This window comes from Triticum dicoccoides, chromosome 2B (genome assembly GCF_002162155.2).
Source record: "Triticum dicoccoides isolate Atlit2015 ecotype Zavitan chromosome 2B, WEW_v2.0, whole genome shotgun sequence".
Lineage (NCBI taxonomy): Eukaryota > Viridiplantae > Streptophyta > Magnoliopsida > Poales > Poaceae > Triticum > Triticum dicoccoides.
Window position 1 is genome coordinate 479,448,624 of NC_041383.1, and position 14,567 is coordinate 479,463,190.

General features: G+C 47.3%; 1 protein-coding gene across 1 annotated transcript; it reads left to right on the forward strand.

Moving 5' to 3' along the window:
• Positions 1-2,160: 2,160 nt before the first annotated feature.
• LOC119364349 (splicing factor YJU2-like) lies at positions 2,161-12,377 on the forward strand. The gene is made up of 8 exons (XM_037629808.1): positions 2,161-2,501; positions 3,748-3,897; positions 3,993-4,127; positions 4,206-4,271; positions 4,439-4,504; positions 4,597-4,686; positions 11,282-11,360; positions 11,833-12,377. Exons 1-8 carry the CDS (start codon positions 2,304-2,306, stop codon positions 12,048-12,050), a joined length of 1,002 nt encoding a protein of 333 aa, XP_037485705.1. The 5' UTR covers positions 2,161-2,303; the 3' UTR covers positions 12,051-12,377.
• Positions 12,378-14,567: the final 2,190 nt, after the last annotated feature.

Below are 14,567 nucleotides of genomic sequence, written 5' to 3' on the forward strand. Positions count from 1 at the left end.
TGCAGGGAGCAAAAGAAGGACTTGCATATGGTGTTCATTGACTTGGAGAAGGCCTATGATAAGATACTGCGGAATGTCATGTGGTGGGCCTTGGAGAAGCATAAAGTCCCAGCAAAGTACATTTCCCTCATCAAGGACATGTATGATAATGTTGCGACAAGTGTTCGAACAAGTGATATCGACACTGATGACTTCCCGATTAAGATAGGACTACATCAGGGGTCATCTTTAAGCCCTTATCTTTTTGCCTTGGTGATGGATGAGGTCACAAGGGATATACAAGGAGATATCCCATGGTGTATGCTCTTTGCGGATGATGTGGTGCTAGTTGACTATAGTCGGACGAGGGTAAATAGGAAGTTACAGTTATGGAGACAAACCTTGGCATCGAAAGGGTTTAGGCTTAGTAGAACTAAAGCCGAGTACATGACATGCAGTTTCAGTACTACTAGGTGTGAGGAGGAGGAGGTTAACCTTGATGGGCAGGTGGTACCTCAGAAGGGCACCTTTTGATATTTGGGGTCAATGTTGCAGGAGGATGGGGGTATTGATGAAGATGTGAACCATCGAATCAAAGCTGGATGGATGAAGTGGCGCAAGCTTCTAGCATTCTCTGTGACAAGAGAGTGCCATAAAAGCTAAAAGGAAAGTTCTATAGGACGATTGTCGACTCGCAATGTTGTATGGCGTTGAGTGTTGGCCGCCTAAAAGGCGACATGTTCAACAGTTAGGTGTGGCGGAGATGTGTATGTTGAGATGGATGTGTGGCCACATGAGAAAGGATAGAGTCCGGAATGATGATATACGAGATAGAGTTGAAGTAGCACCAATTGAAGAGAAGCTTGTCCAACATCGTTTGAGATGGTTTGGGTATATTCAGCGCAGGCCCCAGAAGCTCCAGTGCATAGCGGATGGCTAAAGCGTGCGGAGAATGTCAAGAGAGGTCGGGGTAGACCAAATTTGACATGGGAGAAGTCCGTTAAGAGAGACCTGAAGGATTGGAATATTAGCAAAGAAATAGCTATGGATAGGGATGTGTGGAAGCTTGCTATCCATGTGCCAGAGGCATGATTTAGTCGCGAGATCTTATGGGTTTCACCTATAGCCTACCCCAACTTGTTTGGGACTAAAGGCTTTGTTGTTGTTGTTGTTGTTGTTGTTGTTGTTGTTGTTGTTGTTGTTGTTGTTGTTGTTGTTGTTGTTGTTGTTGTTGTTGTTGTTGTTGTTGTGTTTGGGAGGCAGCAGGCGCAGAGATCATGGTCAAAGACTTCGTGACTCTGCCCATATGGTCACAGCCTGCTTGCTGCAGGGAGATCTGAGGCAACGTGGTGTCACCAGCCAGAACGGGCCACTGAGCACCACCTCGTTGGAACATGACGTGCGACGGGTGTGACCTCATCCACGGGAGAGAGATGTTCGGATCCAAGGAAGCCGGTTCCCGATGCAGCAAAGAGGGGGGTGGAGGTTCGTTGGTGGTAGCTCGCTGGAGCCTGCCTTGCCGGAGACCACGAGAAGGGTGCAATGGAAGGAAGGTGGCACAATAACCGAATCCTGTGGTGGGAGGTGGGCGCGACACACACAAAGGGGCAATGCGGCTTGTGTTCGCCCTCATCCTATGGCCAAGCTCGCCGTCAATGGAGAAGGTGGGTCACATGGAGGATGCGACAGCGTGTGGAAGGTGGAGGGGGAGAGGGGCGCGACCTTACTGCCTTCGGTTGTTGGTGCTGCGGATCCGACCTCTAGATAGTTGATATCATCGGTGGGAAGATGGGGAGATGACTGAGCCACTGGAGTTTCGCCGGGGGTGGGACAACGGGAGTGGAGGTACGGAGTGGTGCAGCTGGTGAAGGAGGGAACGATGAGGCTGGTGGAGGAGGGGACGACGCAGCTAGTGGTTATCGGTGTGGAGGTGGGGCAGCGGGGGTGGAGGCACGAGGTGAAGAAGGCTTCAGGGGCGGGGGTCGTTTGACTAAATTGCTTCCACGCGGTAAGTGAAGAGAGAAAACCACTATCGTGGACGATTTTTCACTTAAGTCTGGTTTTGAACGAAATTTACATGGTTTTAAGGGGCCAAATGTCTCCTAAAAATTCTCGGGGACCAAGCGTGTACTTTCGGTGAACTTAGGGGGACCAAAACATACTTCTCTCGAAAAAAAAAACCCTGCCGGCGCAACCCAAATTCCGACCACGACTTTGCGAGTTGCGAGTTGCGAGCCTCAGGCGCCGCCCTCGAAACGACCTACCAGCCCCTCTCTCCGCCGCCTCCAACCTAGTGCTCCGGCGAGCTTGCCGGCAGAGGAGCGATGGGTGAGCGGAAGGTGCTGAACAAGTACTACCCGCCGGACTTCGACCCGGCGAAGATCCCGCGGCGGAAGCAGCCCAAGAACAAGCAGATCACTGTGCGCATGATGCTTCCCATGAGCATCCGCTGTGGCACTTGCGGGACCTACATCTACAAGGGCACCAAGTTCAACTCGCGCAAGGAGGACTGCATCGGCGAGGTACGCCGATTGTCGTGATACCTAGGCTTGGTTATTTAGCCCTAGCGCCCCAGGAGGCCTTTTTTTTTAATTGCACAGTTTGAGTCGATTCATGCTCCGATTACTAAGCGATAGTGTCAGTTTTGCCGTGGTGTGGTGTTTGCCCATTGATGCTTGTTCCGATCTGCGCAAAACCGAAAAGCTATAACTCAATTATCGGAGTTGTATAAGCTAGTCAAAGAAGCTATTCAAATCATATTGTCTGCTTTGATTTTTCATAATCTTCATTGGCATGCAACACAAAGTTCGTGCTTATATGAAGTACTCCCTCCGTTCCTAAATATTTGTCTTTCTAGAGGTTTCAACAAGTGACTACATACGGAGCAAAATGAGTGAATGTACACTCTAAAATATGTCTACATACATCCGTTTGTTGAGTCCATTTGAAATGCCTAGAAAGACAAATATTTAGGAACGGAGGGAGTATATCAAAAGTGGGGCATACAAAGTTAATAAGAGCATCTCCAGCAGATCCCCTTTGGCCAAAAAACTCAGTGATTTGGGTGCAGATCCCCTTTTCCTGAAAACTTCTTGGTGATCACCAAAAAAAAAAACCCCACCCCAACTCGCCCTATATAGAGGGGGAGATGCAACCCACCCTATAAATGCCACATCACCGAGCCACCATTAAATCCCACCGCGCCGCCCCCGCCCATGCCGCCGGTGCGCACCTCACCGCCCCGGCCTCCGGCGCGCCTCCTCGCCTCTGTGGCCGCCCCCACGAGTGCCGGCACGCCTCCCCTCCTCGTGCCATGAGAGAATTCGTGAAGAAGAGAGAGAGAGGATGATTTTTTAGCTAACCGACATGTTGGCCCCACACGTGTGGAGTAAATTGGGGATGAGTTTATTGGTGGTCTGAAACGGCAGCACACATGCGATACCAATAAAACTATTGGTAGAGCCCATATAACCACTTATAGGGGGAGTTTTCTAGTGATCTGCTGGAGATGCTCTAACTCACATTTAATCTCGAAGCACCCTACACTATCTTCTAGCTATAATGCAGTTTAACTGTTATTCTGAGGGTGTTGAGTCCAATTTAGAACCACTATTTGCATCCAGTGTTTATCACTATATGGGGAAGCATAACCTTCCATTGCTTTGGAATTCTTGAATTTTGTATCCATGTTGACGATGCGTATTTTAGTTACTGATATCGATACAATGCAAATCCATGCTAATGTGATTATTTTTCTTCTATACGCAGACATACTTGGGCATACAAATATTTAGGTTTTACTTCAAGTGCACTAGGTGCTCAGCTGAGATGACCTTCAAAACAGACCCTCAGAATTCAGACTACACGGTGGAATCCGGGGCTAGTCGCAATTTTGAACCTTGGCGTGAAGAGGATGAGGTGAGTGATATAGGGCAAATTCTAAGTACAGCTTCTATGTTTCGACCAGCTTGAGTTTCAAATTAATCATGGTGATGTATTTTTATGTTGTTCAGGTCGTGGACAAACAGAAGAGAAAACGAGAAGAGGAGGAGATGGGCGATGCAATGAGAGCACTGGAGAACAGAGCAATGGATTCAAAGCAGGACATGGACATACTTGCTGCTTTAGAAGAAATGCGGTCTATGAAGGTACGATCTGGGCATCTTGCCATTCTTCTGTACTTGTATATGCAAAGTACTGACACTGTTTTCTTGTGCTGTTTACAGTCTAGACATGCTGGAGTCTCCGTTGACCAGATGCTTGAAATTTTGAAGCATTCCGCTCATCAGAAGGCAAGATCTCACAGATTTTGTTTTCTGTATACTTGATAAAATGTTCACATGTAGCGTGTCATATTTTGGGTATTATGTAGATTAGCTTATGGCATGGTAGTCCTGGTATCATTTTCTTATCTAAAATCTTTTGTCTCTAATATTGGTTATTTTGTGTGCGGTTACAGGAGGAAAAAACAGTAGCAGAACTAGATGAAGAAGACGAAGAACTCATCAAATCAATCACTTTTCGAGTAATCCTCTATGTCAATTTTCATATGTGCCTGCATGTGCAAACTTGTATTTGAATTTTTTTCTAACCGTCTCATACCGCTGGTTATTGCAGAACTCGAAAGATTATGTTAAACGGATCGAAGACGATGATGACGATGATGAAGATTTTGGTATACCAGGAAAGCCAAGTGTCATGTTAAAGGTACTTGTCTCACTGTATTGTGTATTCTTCCTTTTCTTTTCTGTTTCTATTTTATATTGTAGGTTCTATGCTCTGAAGTTCAATTGCAGAAACATCACTGTAGACAACTAGCTTGAATTTAATTCCATATTCCCAAACTAGTTGACCTGACAAAGCAGCCATCAGTTACAACTTCAAAATATGCCATTTTATCATTTGTCGTCGCTTGCTTCATTTGAAGCATTCCGACATTCCTCTTGATATTTAAACTGTAAATGTGCAGCTTTTCTATATAGACTAGTAAGGTGCCCATGTGCCGTTACGGCATATGATATATTTTTTATATACATAGTAGTACTCACAAGGCGAAGGAGGTGGAGGATACCGGCTTCAAGCTGTGGTACACGGGGACGGCTGCTAACAGAAATGGCGTAGGCATCTTGATCAACAAGAGCCTCAAGTATGGAGTGGTAGACGTCAAGAGACGTGGGGACCGGATTATCCTTGTCAAGCTGGGGACTTAGTTCTCAATGTTATCAGCGCGTATGCCCCGCAAGTAGGCCACAATGAGAACACCAAGAGGGAGTTCTGGGAAGGCCTGGAAGACATGGTTAGGAGGAGTGTACCGATTGGCGAGAAGCTCTTCATAGGAGATCTTAATGGCCACGTGGGTACATCTAACATAGGTTTTGAAGGGGCGCATGGGGGCTTTGGCTATGGCATCAGGAATCTAGAAGGAGAAGATGTCTTAAGCTTTGCCCTAGCCTACGACATGATTGTAGCTAACACCCTCTTTAGAAAGAGAGAATCACATCTGGTGACTTCTAGTAGTGGCCAACACTCTAGCCAGATTGATTTCATCCTCTCGAGAAGAGAAGATAGGCGTGCGTGCCTAGATTGTAAGGTGATACCTGGAGAGAGTGTTGTACCTCAGCATAAGCTGGTAGTTGTTGACTTCCGCTTTCGGATTCGTGTCCAGCGGGATAAGCGTGCCAAAGTCGCTAGAACGAAGTGGTGGAAGCTCAAGGGAGAACTAGCTCAGGCGTTCAAGGAGAGGGTCATTAAGGAGGGCCCTTGGGAGGAAGGAGGGGATGCATACAATGTGTGGATGAAGATGGCGACTTGCATTCGTAAGGTGGCCTCGGAGGAGTTTGGAGTGTCCAAGGGGAGGAGAAGCGAAGATAAGGATACTTGGTGGTGGAATGATGTTGTCCAGAAAGCGATTAAAGAGAAGAAAGATTGCTTCAGACGCCTATACCTAGATAAGAGTGCGGACAACATAGAGAAGTACAAGATGGCGAAGAAGGCCGCGAAGCGAGCTGTCAGTGAAGCGAGGGGTCGGACATATGAGAGGACCTCTACCAACGGTTAGGTATGAAGGAATGTGAAAGGGACATCTATAAGATGGCCAAGATCCGAGAGAGGAAGACGAGGGATATTGGCCAAGTAGAATGCATCAAGGACGGAGCAGACCAACTCTTGTTGAAGGACGAGGAGATTAAGCATAGATGGCGGGAGTAGTTTGACAAGCTGTTCAATGGGGAGAATGAGAGTTCTACCATTGAACTGGACGACTCCTTTGATGAGACCGGCATGCGTTTTGTGCGGCGAATCAGGAGTTTGAGGTCAAGGAGGCGTTAAAAAGGATGAAAGGATGCAAGGCGATGGGCCCTGATTGTATCCCCGTTGAGGTGTGGGAAGGCCTCGGGGACATAGCGATAGTATGGCTAACCAAGCTTTTCAACCTCATTTTTCGGGCAAACAAGATGCCAGAAGAATGGAGACGGAGTATATTAGTACCAATCTTCAAGAACAAGGGGGATGTTCAGAGCTGTACTAATTACCGTGGAATTAAGTTGATGAGCCATACAATGAAGCTATGGGAGAGTCATTGAGCACCGCTTAAGAAGAATGACAAGCGTGACAAAAAATCAGTTTGGTTTCATGACTGGGAGGTCGACCCATGGAAGCCATTTTCTTGGTACGACAACTTATGGAGAGATATAGGGAGCAAAAGAAGGACTTGCATATGGTGTTCATTGACTTGGAGAAGGCCTATGATAAGATACTGCGGAATGTCATGTGGTGGGCCTTGGAGAAACACAAAGTCCCAGCAAAGTACATTACCCTCATCAAGGACATGTACGATAATGTTGTGACAAGTGTTCGAACAAGTGATGTCGACACTGATGACTTCCCGATTAAGATAGGACTGCATCAGGGGTCAGCTTTGAGCCCTTATCTTTTTTGCCTTGGTGATGGATGAGGTCACAAGGGATATACAAGGAGATATCCCATGGTGTATGCGCTTTGCGGATGATGTCGTGCTAGTTGACGATAGTCGAACGGGTAAATAGGAAGTTAGAGTTATGGAGACAAACCTTGGAATCGAAAGGGTTTAGGCTTAGTAGGACTAAAACCGAGTACATGATGTGCGGTTTCAGTACTACTAGGTGGGAGGAGGAGGTTAGCCTTGATGAGCAGGTGGTACCTTAGAAGGACACCTTCCGATATTTGGGGTCAATATTTGGGGTCAATGTTGCAGGAGGATGGGGGTATTGATGAAGATGTGAACCATCGAATTAAAGCCGAATGGATGAAGTGGCGCCAAGCTTCTGGCATTCTCTGTGACAAGAGAGTGCCACAAAAGCTAAAAGGCAAGTTCTACAGGACGGTTGTTCGACCTGCAATGTTGTATGGCGTTGAGTGTTGGCCAACTAAAAGGCGACATGTTCAACAGTTAGGTGTGGCGGAGATGCGTATGTTGAGATGGATGTGTGGCCACACGAGGAAGGATAGAGTCCGGAATGATGATATACGAGATAGAGTTGGGGTAACACCAATTGAAGAGAAGCTTGTCCAACATCGTCTGAGATGGTCTGGGCATATTCAGCGCAGGCCTCCAGAAGCTCCAGTGCATAGTGGACGGCTAAAGCGTGCGGAGAATGTCAAGAGAGGTCGGGGTAGACCGAATTTGACATGGGATGAGTCTGTTAAGAGAGACCTGAAGGATTGGAGTATCACCAAAGAACTAGCTATGGACAGGGGTGCGTGGAAGCTTGCTATCCATGTGCTAGAGCCATGAGTTGGTCACGAGATCTTATGGGTTTCACCTCTAGCCTACCCCAACTTGTTTGGGACTAAAGGCTTTGTTTTTGTTGTTGTTGTATAGTAGTACTCAAAATATTAGAAATCCATTTTTTTTTCTTAAATGAGTTTCAAGGAGAACTATGTGTGCATGTGTGACCCAAATCCCATCCTTTTTTATTAAACCAATAAATCTAGGAACATATATATGTGCCGCAGAAAAATAAATGCACATTGTCATAACCTTAGTCTCATCTGAAGTAGCGTGAGAACAAATAAATAGAAAATACACAACAGCATATGTACATGTATTTGAACTTATCAAATTACTTCAACAAAGGTAGTAGGATTATTTTTGCTCCAGTTATCAGTTTTAAAGAACATATTATATCGAACATGTATAATTCCATCGCACAAACAGCAATGACCAGATAGGTTTTCAATAACCAACGACCAGATGGAATGTTGTTATGGCGCTGCTAGAAGGAGGGTGCGAGAGGGCCGGCCGGGGGCCTGTCTACCCACGGCCGGGCAAGAGGGAAGGGATTTCCTTCTTAATTCTTGCTTGATTAGATTGATACATCTCCTCTCTTTATATAGGGAGGTTTACTTGACTCCCAAACAAGGCTTACTTGACCCCTAAGCAAGCGACCCTTATCTCTAATTAACCCTAAGACTAACGGGCCCATTAGGCCCATTACGTACTCTAACACTACACCCCACCTGGACATGCAGCTTGTCCTCGAGCTGCAGCCTAACCAACTTATAACCATGACTCGATGCAACACAAACCTAACACCTAAAAACAAGCCTTTTACATCTCGGCTTGTGTTATTACTCTCAACCTGAAATAGACCGTGACGCTTTATTTTGGACGTGCACATGTACAGCCACCTGGATCCCATGGACACCACCTGGACAAAAGGAGTGCATGTGTATGGCTGTTGGTCTGCACTGCACAGGGAAGAGTGGAGGGCTTGCGATGGAGAATGTCGAGGAGGGGTGCGCCCCCCCAACCGCCGATGTCGCAGACTTTGAGGTCGCTGCCCACGGGGAAAACAGTATGCCCGCCGCCCATGGGGGAAACCGCATGCCCAAGATCCCCGACGCAGCGGACGAGATCGAGGTCCTTTGCGCAGCGAAGGGCAACTTGGAGGAGCGGCAGCTGCAGACCACGCATCTCCCGCACACGCCGACGCGTTAGGAGGCTGTGCGTAGCAGCCTGCAGCCTCACCGCCGCCGACACATGGCGGGTAGCGATCCAAGACGGAAGCGGTGACGGCGGCGGCGGGGACTTGATCTGCTGGATGTGGACGCCCTGGGATGCGGCGACGCTGATGGGAACAAGGTCGTCGCAGTCCCGTCGTAGGGCATCCCATACTGGGCGGCGGAGCTGACCGGCGGTGGCTGCTGCAGCTGCAACGGCTGCTGCGGTGTCGCGCCGAGCAGCGGCAGCGGTTGCTGCGGCGGAGCGCCGGGCGCGGCGGAGGCCGCCAGGAGCGGCGGCTGCCACTGCAGCCAGGGCTGGGCGGTGGTGGCGATGGATGGCAGCTGCAGCGGCCTGGCGAGCACGGCGAAGGCTGCCTGGTGCGGCGGCTGCCATGGCAGCCACGGCGGCGCGATGCCGGCGATGGGCGGCGCAGCCGGGGGCGGCCCGTAGGACCCGGCCAAGAACAGGTGGATCTCCTGGACCGCCTGGGTTAGGTCCCGCAGCACGCCGGACACCTCCTCCGGGGTGAGGACGGCGGGGGCGGGCGCGACGGAGGATCCCGGCGCGGGCAGGAGCGGGGTGACGGTCGTGGTGGTCGCCGGAGGCGACGAGGTGACCGGCAGCGGAAGAGACGGGCTTGGCGGCAGTGAAGACATGATCGAACCGAAGCTAGCTGATACCAAATTGTCATGGCGCTGCTAGAAGGAGGGCGTGAGAGGGCCGGCCGGGGGCCTTTCTACCCACGGCCGGGCAAGAGGGAAGGGATTTCCTTCTTAATTCTTGCTTGATTAGATTGATACATCTCCTCTCTTTATATAGAGAGGTTTACTTGACTCCCAAACAAGGCTTACTTGACCCCTAAGCAAGCGACCCTTATCTCTAATTAACCCTAAGACTAACGGGCCCATTAGGCCCATTACGTACTCTAACAAATGTGAAACAGAAATAGGACATGTTTGATCACATCGACAATAGCACATCTCGGAAGCTAAGTAATCTCTTTTTGTCGGAAGGACAATGAAGTAGTTAAAACATACCGCAGTCGACATGCATATTCCACTCTACTGTTTTACATTTATACGCAAGTTGTATAGTAGTGTCCATTCATGTAATATGTAACTTAGAGCACTACTCCCTGTTACATGTAAGCTTCTGCCTTCTCAGTTTCTCACGACAAAGTCCTCAGTAGCAAATGTAGTTTCTTCTTTCCAACCGAAGTAGTTTATCATTTAAAAATATAACAAAAAACCATTAGTAAAGACAAGCTTAATTTGGAAGTTATATATAGTTAAATAGGCAAAGTTGCTTTCCACTTTTGTTATTCCCTACATAGAGCAAATAAGTAATCTCAAACATCAGTATGTGTTATCCCACTGCTTGTGTTATCCAAGTAGTGAGTTGGTCAGAGGGGAAGGCGTCATTGGAGGGCCTGGCCGCCGCCGCCGAAGCGCCTGATGACGCTAGTCGGAGAAACAGTGTGCGGCATCAGTTGAAGATGTAGTTCGCAGAGTCCAGGTTGAAGCAACGAGTGGACGCAGTTTAAGGTAGCGGTGTTGGACAGAGGGAAGGGAAGGGGGCGGACGTCAGAGATTAGGGAAGACATCGTTACCGGTCCTTGGACTTCGCCTGCGAGGCACGAGATGAGGGGAGGTGGCAATGAAAGGCGTGTGTCGCGGCTGTTGGAGATGGACTGTGATTGTGAGTTGGGAAGGGAGCAAGGATGCTGTCACCCGCAGGGATGTGGGTCGGTGCGTGTGGGCGTGTGTTTTTTAGATCGGAGGCTGGCGTGCTTGGGCATGCGTGGGCTCTTTTTTTCCTGCATCGTGCGTGTGTGGATTTTATTCTCCGTCTAGACTGTGGCTGTTCTTTGGGCCGGACGGGAGACGTCTCTCTGTGTTATAGTAGTAGGTATGTGTTCAATATGTATGCTAGCTAATAACTAAACTTGGAAGTACCAAAGTAATTGTCTTATGTGAAGTATTTGTTGTGGTTTCTCTAGGATGCTTTCAGTTTGCATTTATTATAGCAATTGTTGAAGCTTAATATGAAGGAAGATATTAATTCACTGGTAAGTGTAAAATGCTGGTCATTAAGAAATATGTAGCATAGTAGATATATCGAACATTGCCATAACTCTAATGGTGTTTATGTCTTATGTAGCCTCTCTCATTGTAGCAATTTCTATTGAAGATATTCTGCAGTTTTTATATGAGGCTTGCTTTTCTTGTTACCATGAATATTTTCTTGTATTTGTGTTTCAGTTCAACGTCTCTTGAACTTGTTTATTTGTGCAGCTGACGGTTCGTTTTCTTTCTGCAGATCAATGGATCTTCTGAATCAGTGTTAAATCCAACAGATGTCTTGACCAAAGCTAATGGACCTGAGAGTAATAAAGAAGGTAAGGCCCTCATATGCGTTCATCATTTTTTCACGGTATCACTAATATTGTTAAGTTCTACTCCCCCCGTTCCTAAATATAAGTCTTTTGTAGAGATTCTACTATGGAGCACATACGGATGTATATAGATGAATTTTACCGTGTAGATTCACTCATTTTGCTCCGTATGTGGTCCATAATGAAATCCCTTCAAAGACTTATATTTAGGAACGGAGGGAGTACTAGGTATGAATGACTGCACATGCAGAACCCAACATTCGATAATTCGCTGTTTTAATATGCGCTGAGCCTGATCCATATATAGCTTATTTTAGCCATCACTATATTTTATCATGGATTGCCAATGTCAACCTCCCTGTTTATGTCTCTATTTGCCTCTAGTGTCACCTGTGTTATTTTCTTGTTATGTGGTCAAGTAGCGTCCCATTTTGAAAACAAATGGGATCCTTACAGTCGAACATTGCCCCTACAGGAAACAAGAGCTTTGCATCTAAGATGCCCAAATTCATAGTAAAACCAAAGCCCGCTGCTGCAACTGCAAATCCTCAGAAGAAACAGAAGACTGAATCCACAGCTGTCCAAGATAACGGCAAAGCACCGGCTGCTGAGGAAAAAATTGAAGCTTCAGAAGGGAAGAAGACCAATGTTCTTCAGTCCCTCTGCCAGTATGACAGCGACGAAAGTGATTGACTGAAGACAACTCTTCTTGGAGTCATAACTGCACTGGAGTAGACAAAGCCCCTGCCTGGAACACGACCGTGTAACCCAAGCCTGTAAATTGTCTCCTCCCGCAAAGTCTCTGCTGCCAAATGTAAGTCCGTCGTGCTGAAAATCCGTGCCAGCTAATATAGTCCAGAGACTCCAGATCTATGGACGATTTGAAGGCTTGGTTCCCGGAAGCAGCATTGAGATTATTGTTGTATTCATGCCTTCCTCCTGTGAGTTGATTTTTCTGTACAGTTACTGTAAATCATGGAGCATTCATTAATCATTCATCCGTGTCTGACGATATCGCCACGGCGTGCATTGGACGTATTCTCTTTTCAGAGGATGTACTGTACGGAGAACGTAAGAGCAAGTCCAGCAGCGCCCCGAAACCATCCCCCATCGTCATTATAGGGGAGAAAAGCAAAAAAACAGCCTCCAGCAGTTCCCCGAACGTCTCCCCTTTTTTTCTGCCTCCCCGAAAACGACCCCTCTCTCCCCTCTATCTAGGGGAACAACGACCTCCCCAATCCCCTCCCCGATTCGCTGGCCGGCGCAACCGCTGCCTCCGGAAAGCTCCGTCCCGCCACAACGCCGCCGCCGTCACTGCATCAGGTTTGTTCCTTTCATGTTTTTCTCTCAGATCCAAGCAGAATAGAAAGGGGAAGGAGAGAGGGCGCCGCCGGGCAATGGATATTGGGGGCGCGGCCGATTTGGCTGCAGATGAGGAGGTGCTAGGCTGTCGTGGCTGCCATGGCTGGGGGGAAGGGGGGCGGTGGCTGTCGTGGCTGCCATGGCTGGGGGGGAAGGGGGGCGGCTGTCGTGACTCGGCTGGGGGAGCCGCGCGCCCGCCGTGGCTGAAGACCAAACGGGGGGAGGGGTGTGGCCGCCGCCGTGGGTGAAGACCAGATGTGGGAGGGGCGTGGCCGCCGCCGGGCAGTGGGTTCGGCGAGGAGGGAGGCGCTAGAAGGGAGGAGCTGGGCGCTGCTGCTATAGAGATGGCATGCATCCATGGTGTGGCTTGTTGGAGCTGCCGCTACTGCCCGCTTCTGCTAGAGAGAACAGAGAGAAAGAGAGCAGAGATATGAGAGATGTTGTGATTGCTGCACATTAATATAGATGTATGGTGCTTTCTTCATGATGTATGATGTTGTATGATGTGTTTGCTGCACATTTAGATATAGATCAGAGAGATAGATTGCTACTGATTGTTAGTGCTATTGCTAGTAATTTTCCACTGACTGTTGCTGCTATTTGATTTCATTTGTATTTGCTACTGATTGCTACTGACTGCTACAAGTTAATTGCTACTGGGATATAACATTTACATAGCTATTTGCGATTGATTGCTGCTAGTTATTTGCTATTGGTTACTGCACATCTATATGATGTATGGTTCATTCGTTTTTGTTTCAGGTTTAAGTAATGGACATTAGAGTTATTTTGAACTTTTGCAAAGTGATGTCGGATTGAATGATTTGCACTGGACCGAAGAAGAACAAATGGATCTCGAAAAGGATGAAGAAGAACAAACTGATCTCGAAGGGCCTGCAGAACCTACCCCTCCTATGACAGCAAGGTCTTTGAAAGCAAAGGGGAAGAAACCAAGCGCCTCGAAACCAAGCGCTTCGAAGAGGCAAAAGAATTTCAGCAAGGCTGAAGACTTAACTTTGGTGGATGCATACCTTGAGATAACTCAAGATCCAATTATTGGAAAAGAATCGATGCTTATTTCCATGCCAATAAATCTGAAGACCATGGTCGCACACAAGGTTCTCTTCAGCATCGTTGGGCTATTATTCAAGAACAAGTGAATAGATTTTGTGCATGTTATAGTCAGGTCCTGAATAGGAACCAAAGTGGGATGACACGTGAAAATAAGGTAACAAATATGCTTTGCATGGTTCCTATTTTGTTCATATCTTTGTTGTGCTGATGCATATGTATCAATGTAGCTATGTCAAGCGATTGTTCTCTATGCCAATGGAGACAAGGCAAATAAATCATTTGGATTGATGCATTGCTTTAATAAGTTGGAAGACACCGAGAAGTGGAAATCTCGCCCAAAAAAAAAACAGAAGACATCCTCCTTGGATACTCCTAATTCATCATCTGCTAGTTTGTTTGAGGATGAAGCTACATCTCCCTCTAAAGTTGTCCCCAAGAAAAGGCCACCTGGAATCAAGAGGGCTAAAGATGCAGCATGGCGGGCTCAAAGTTCTTCCAGTACAGTTAATAGTAGTGCCATGGAATAATTTGGGGGTATCTTGGAGACAAGGGAGTCAAAAAGACAAGAGCGATTTGAGCTCATGATTGCAATGGACAAACAGAGAGAAGAAGATAGGTTGGTAGAAGAAAGAAAGAAACTTGCAATACAAGAAAAAAAGATGGAATTAGAAGAAGAAAAGATATGAATCATGAGAATGGTGTTGGAAATATGCCCTAGAGGCAATAATAAAAGGATTATTATTATATTTCCTTGTTCATGATAATTGTCTTTAT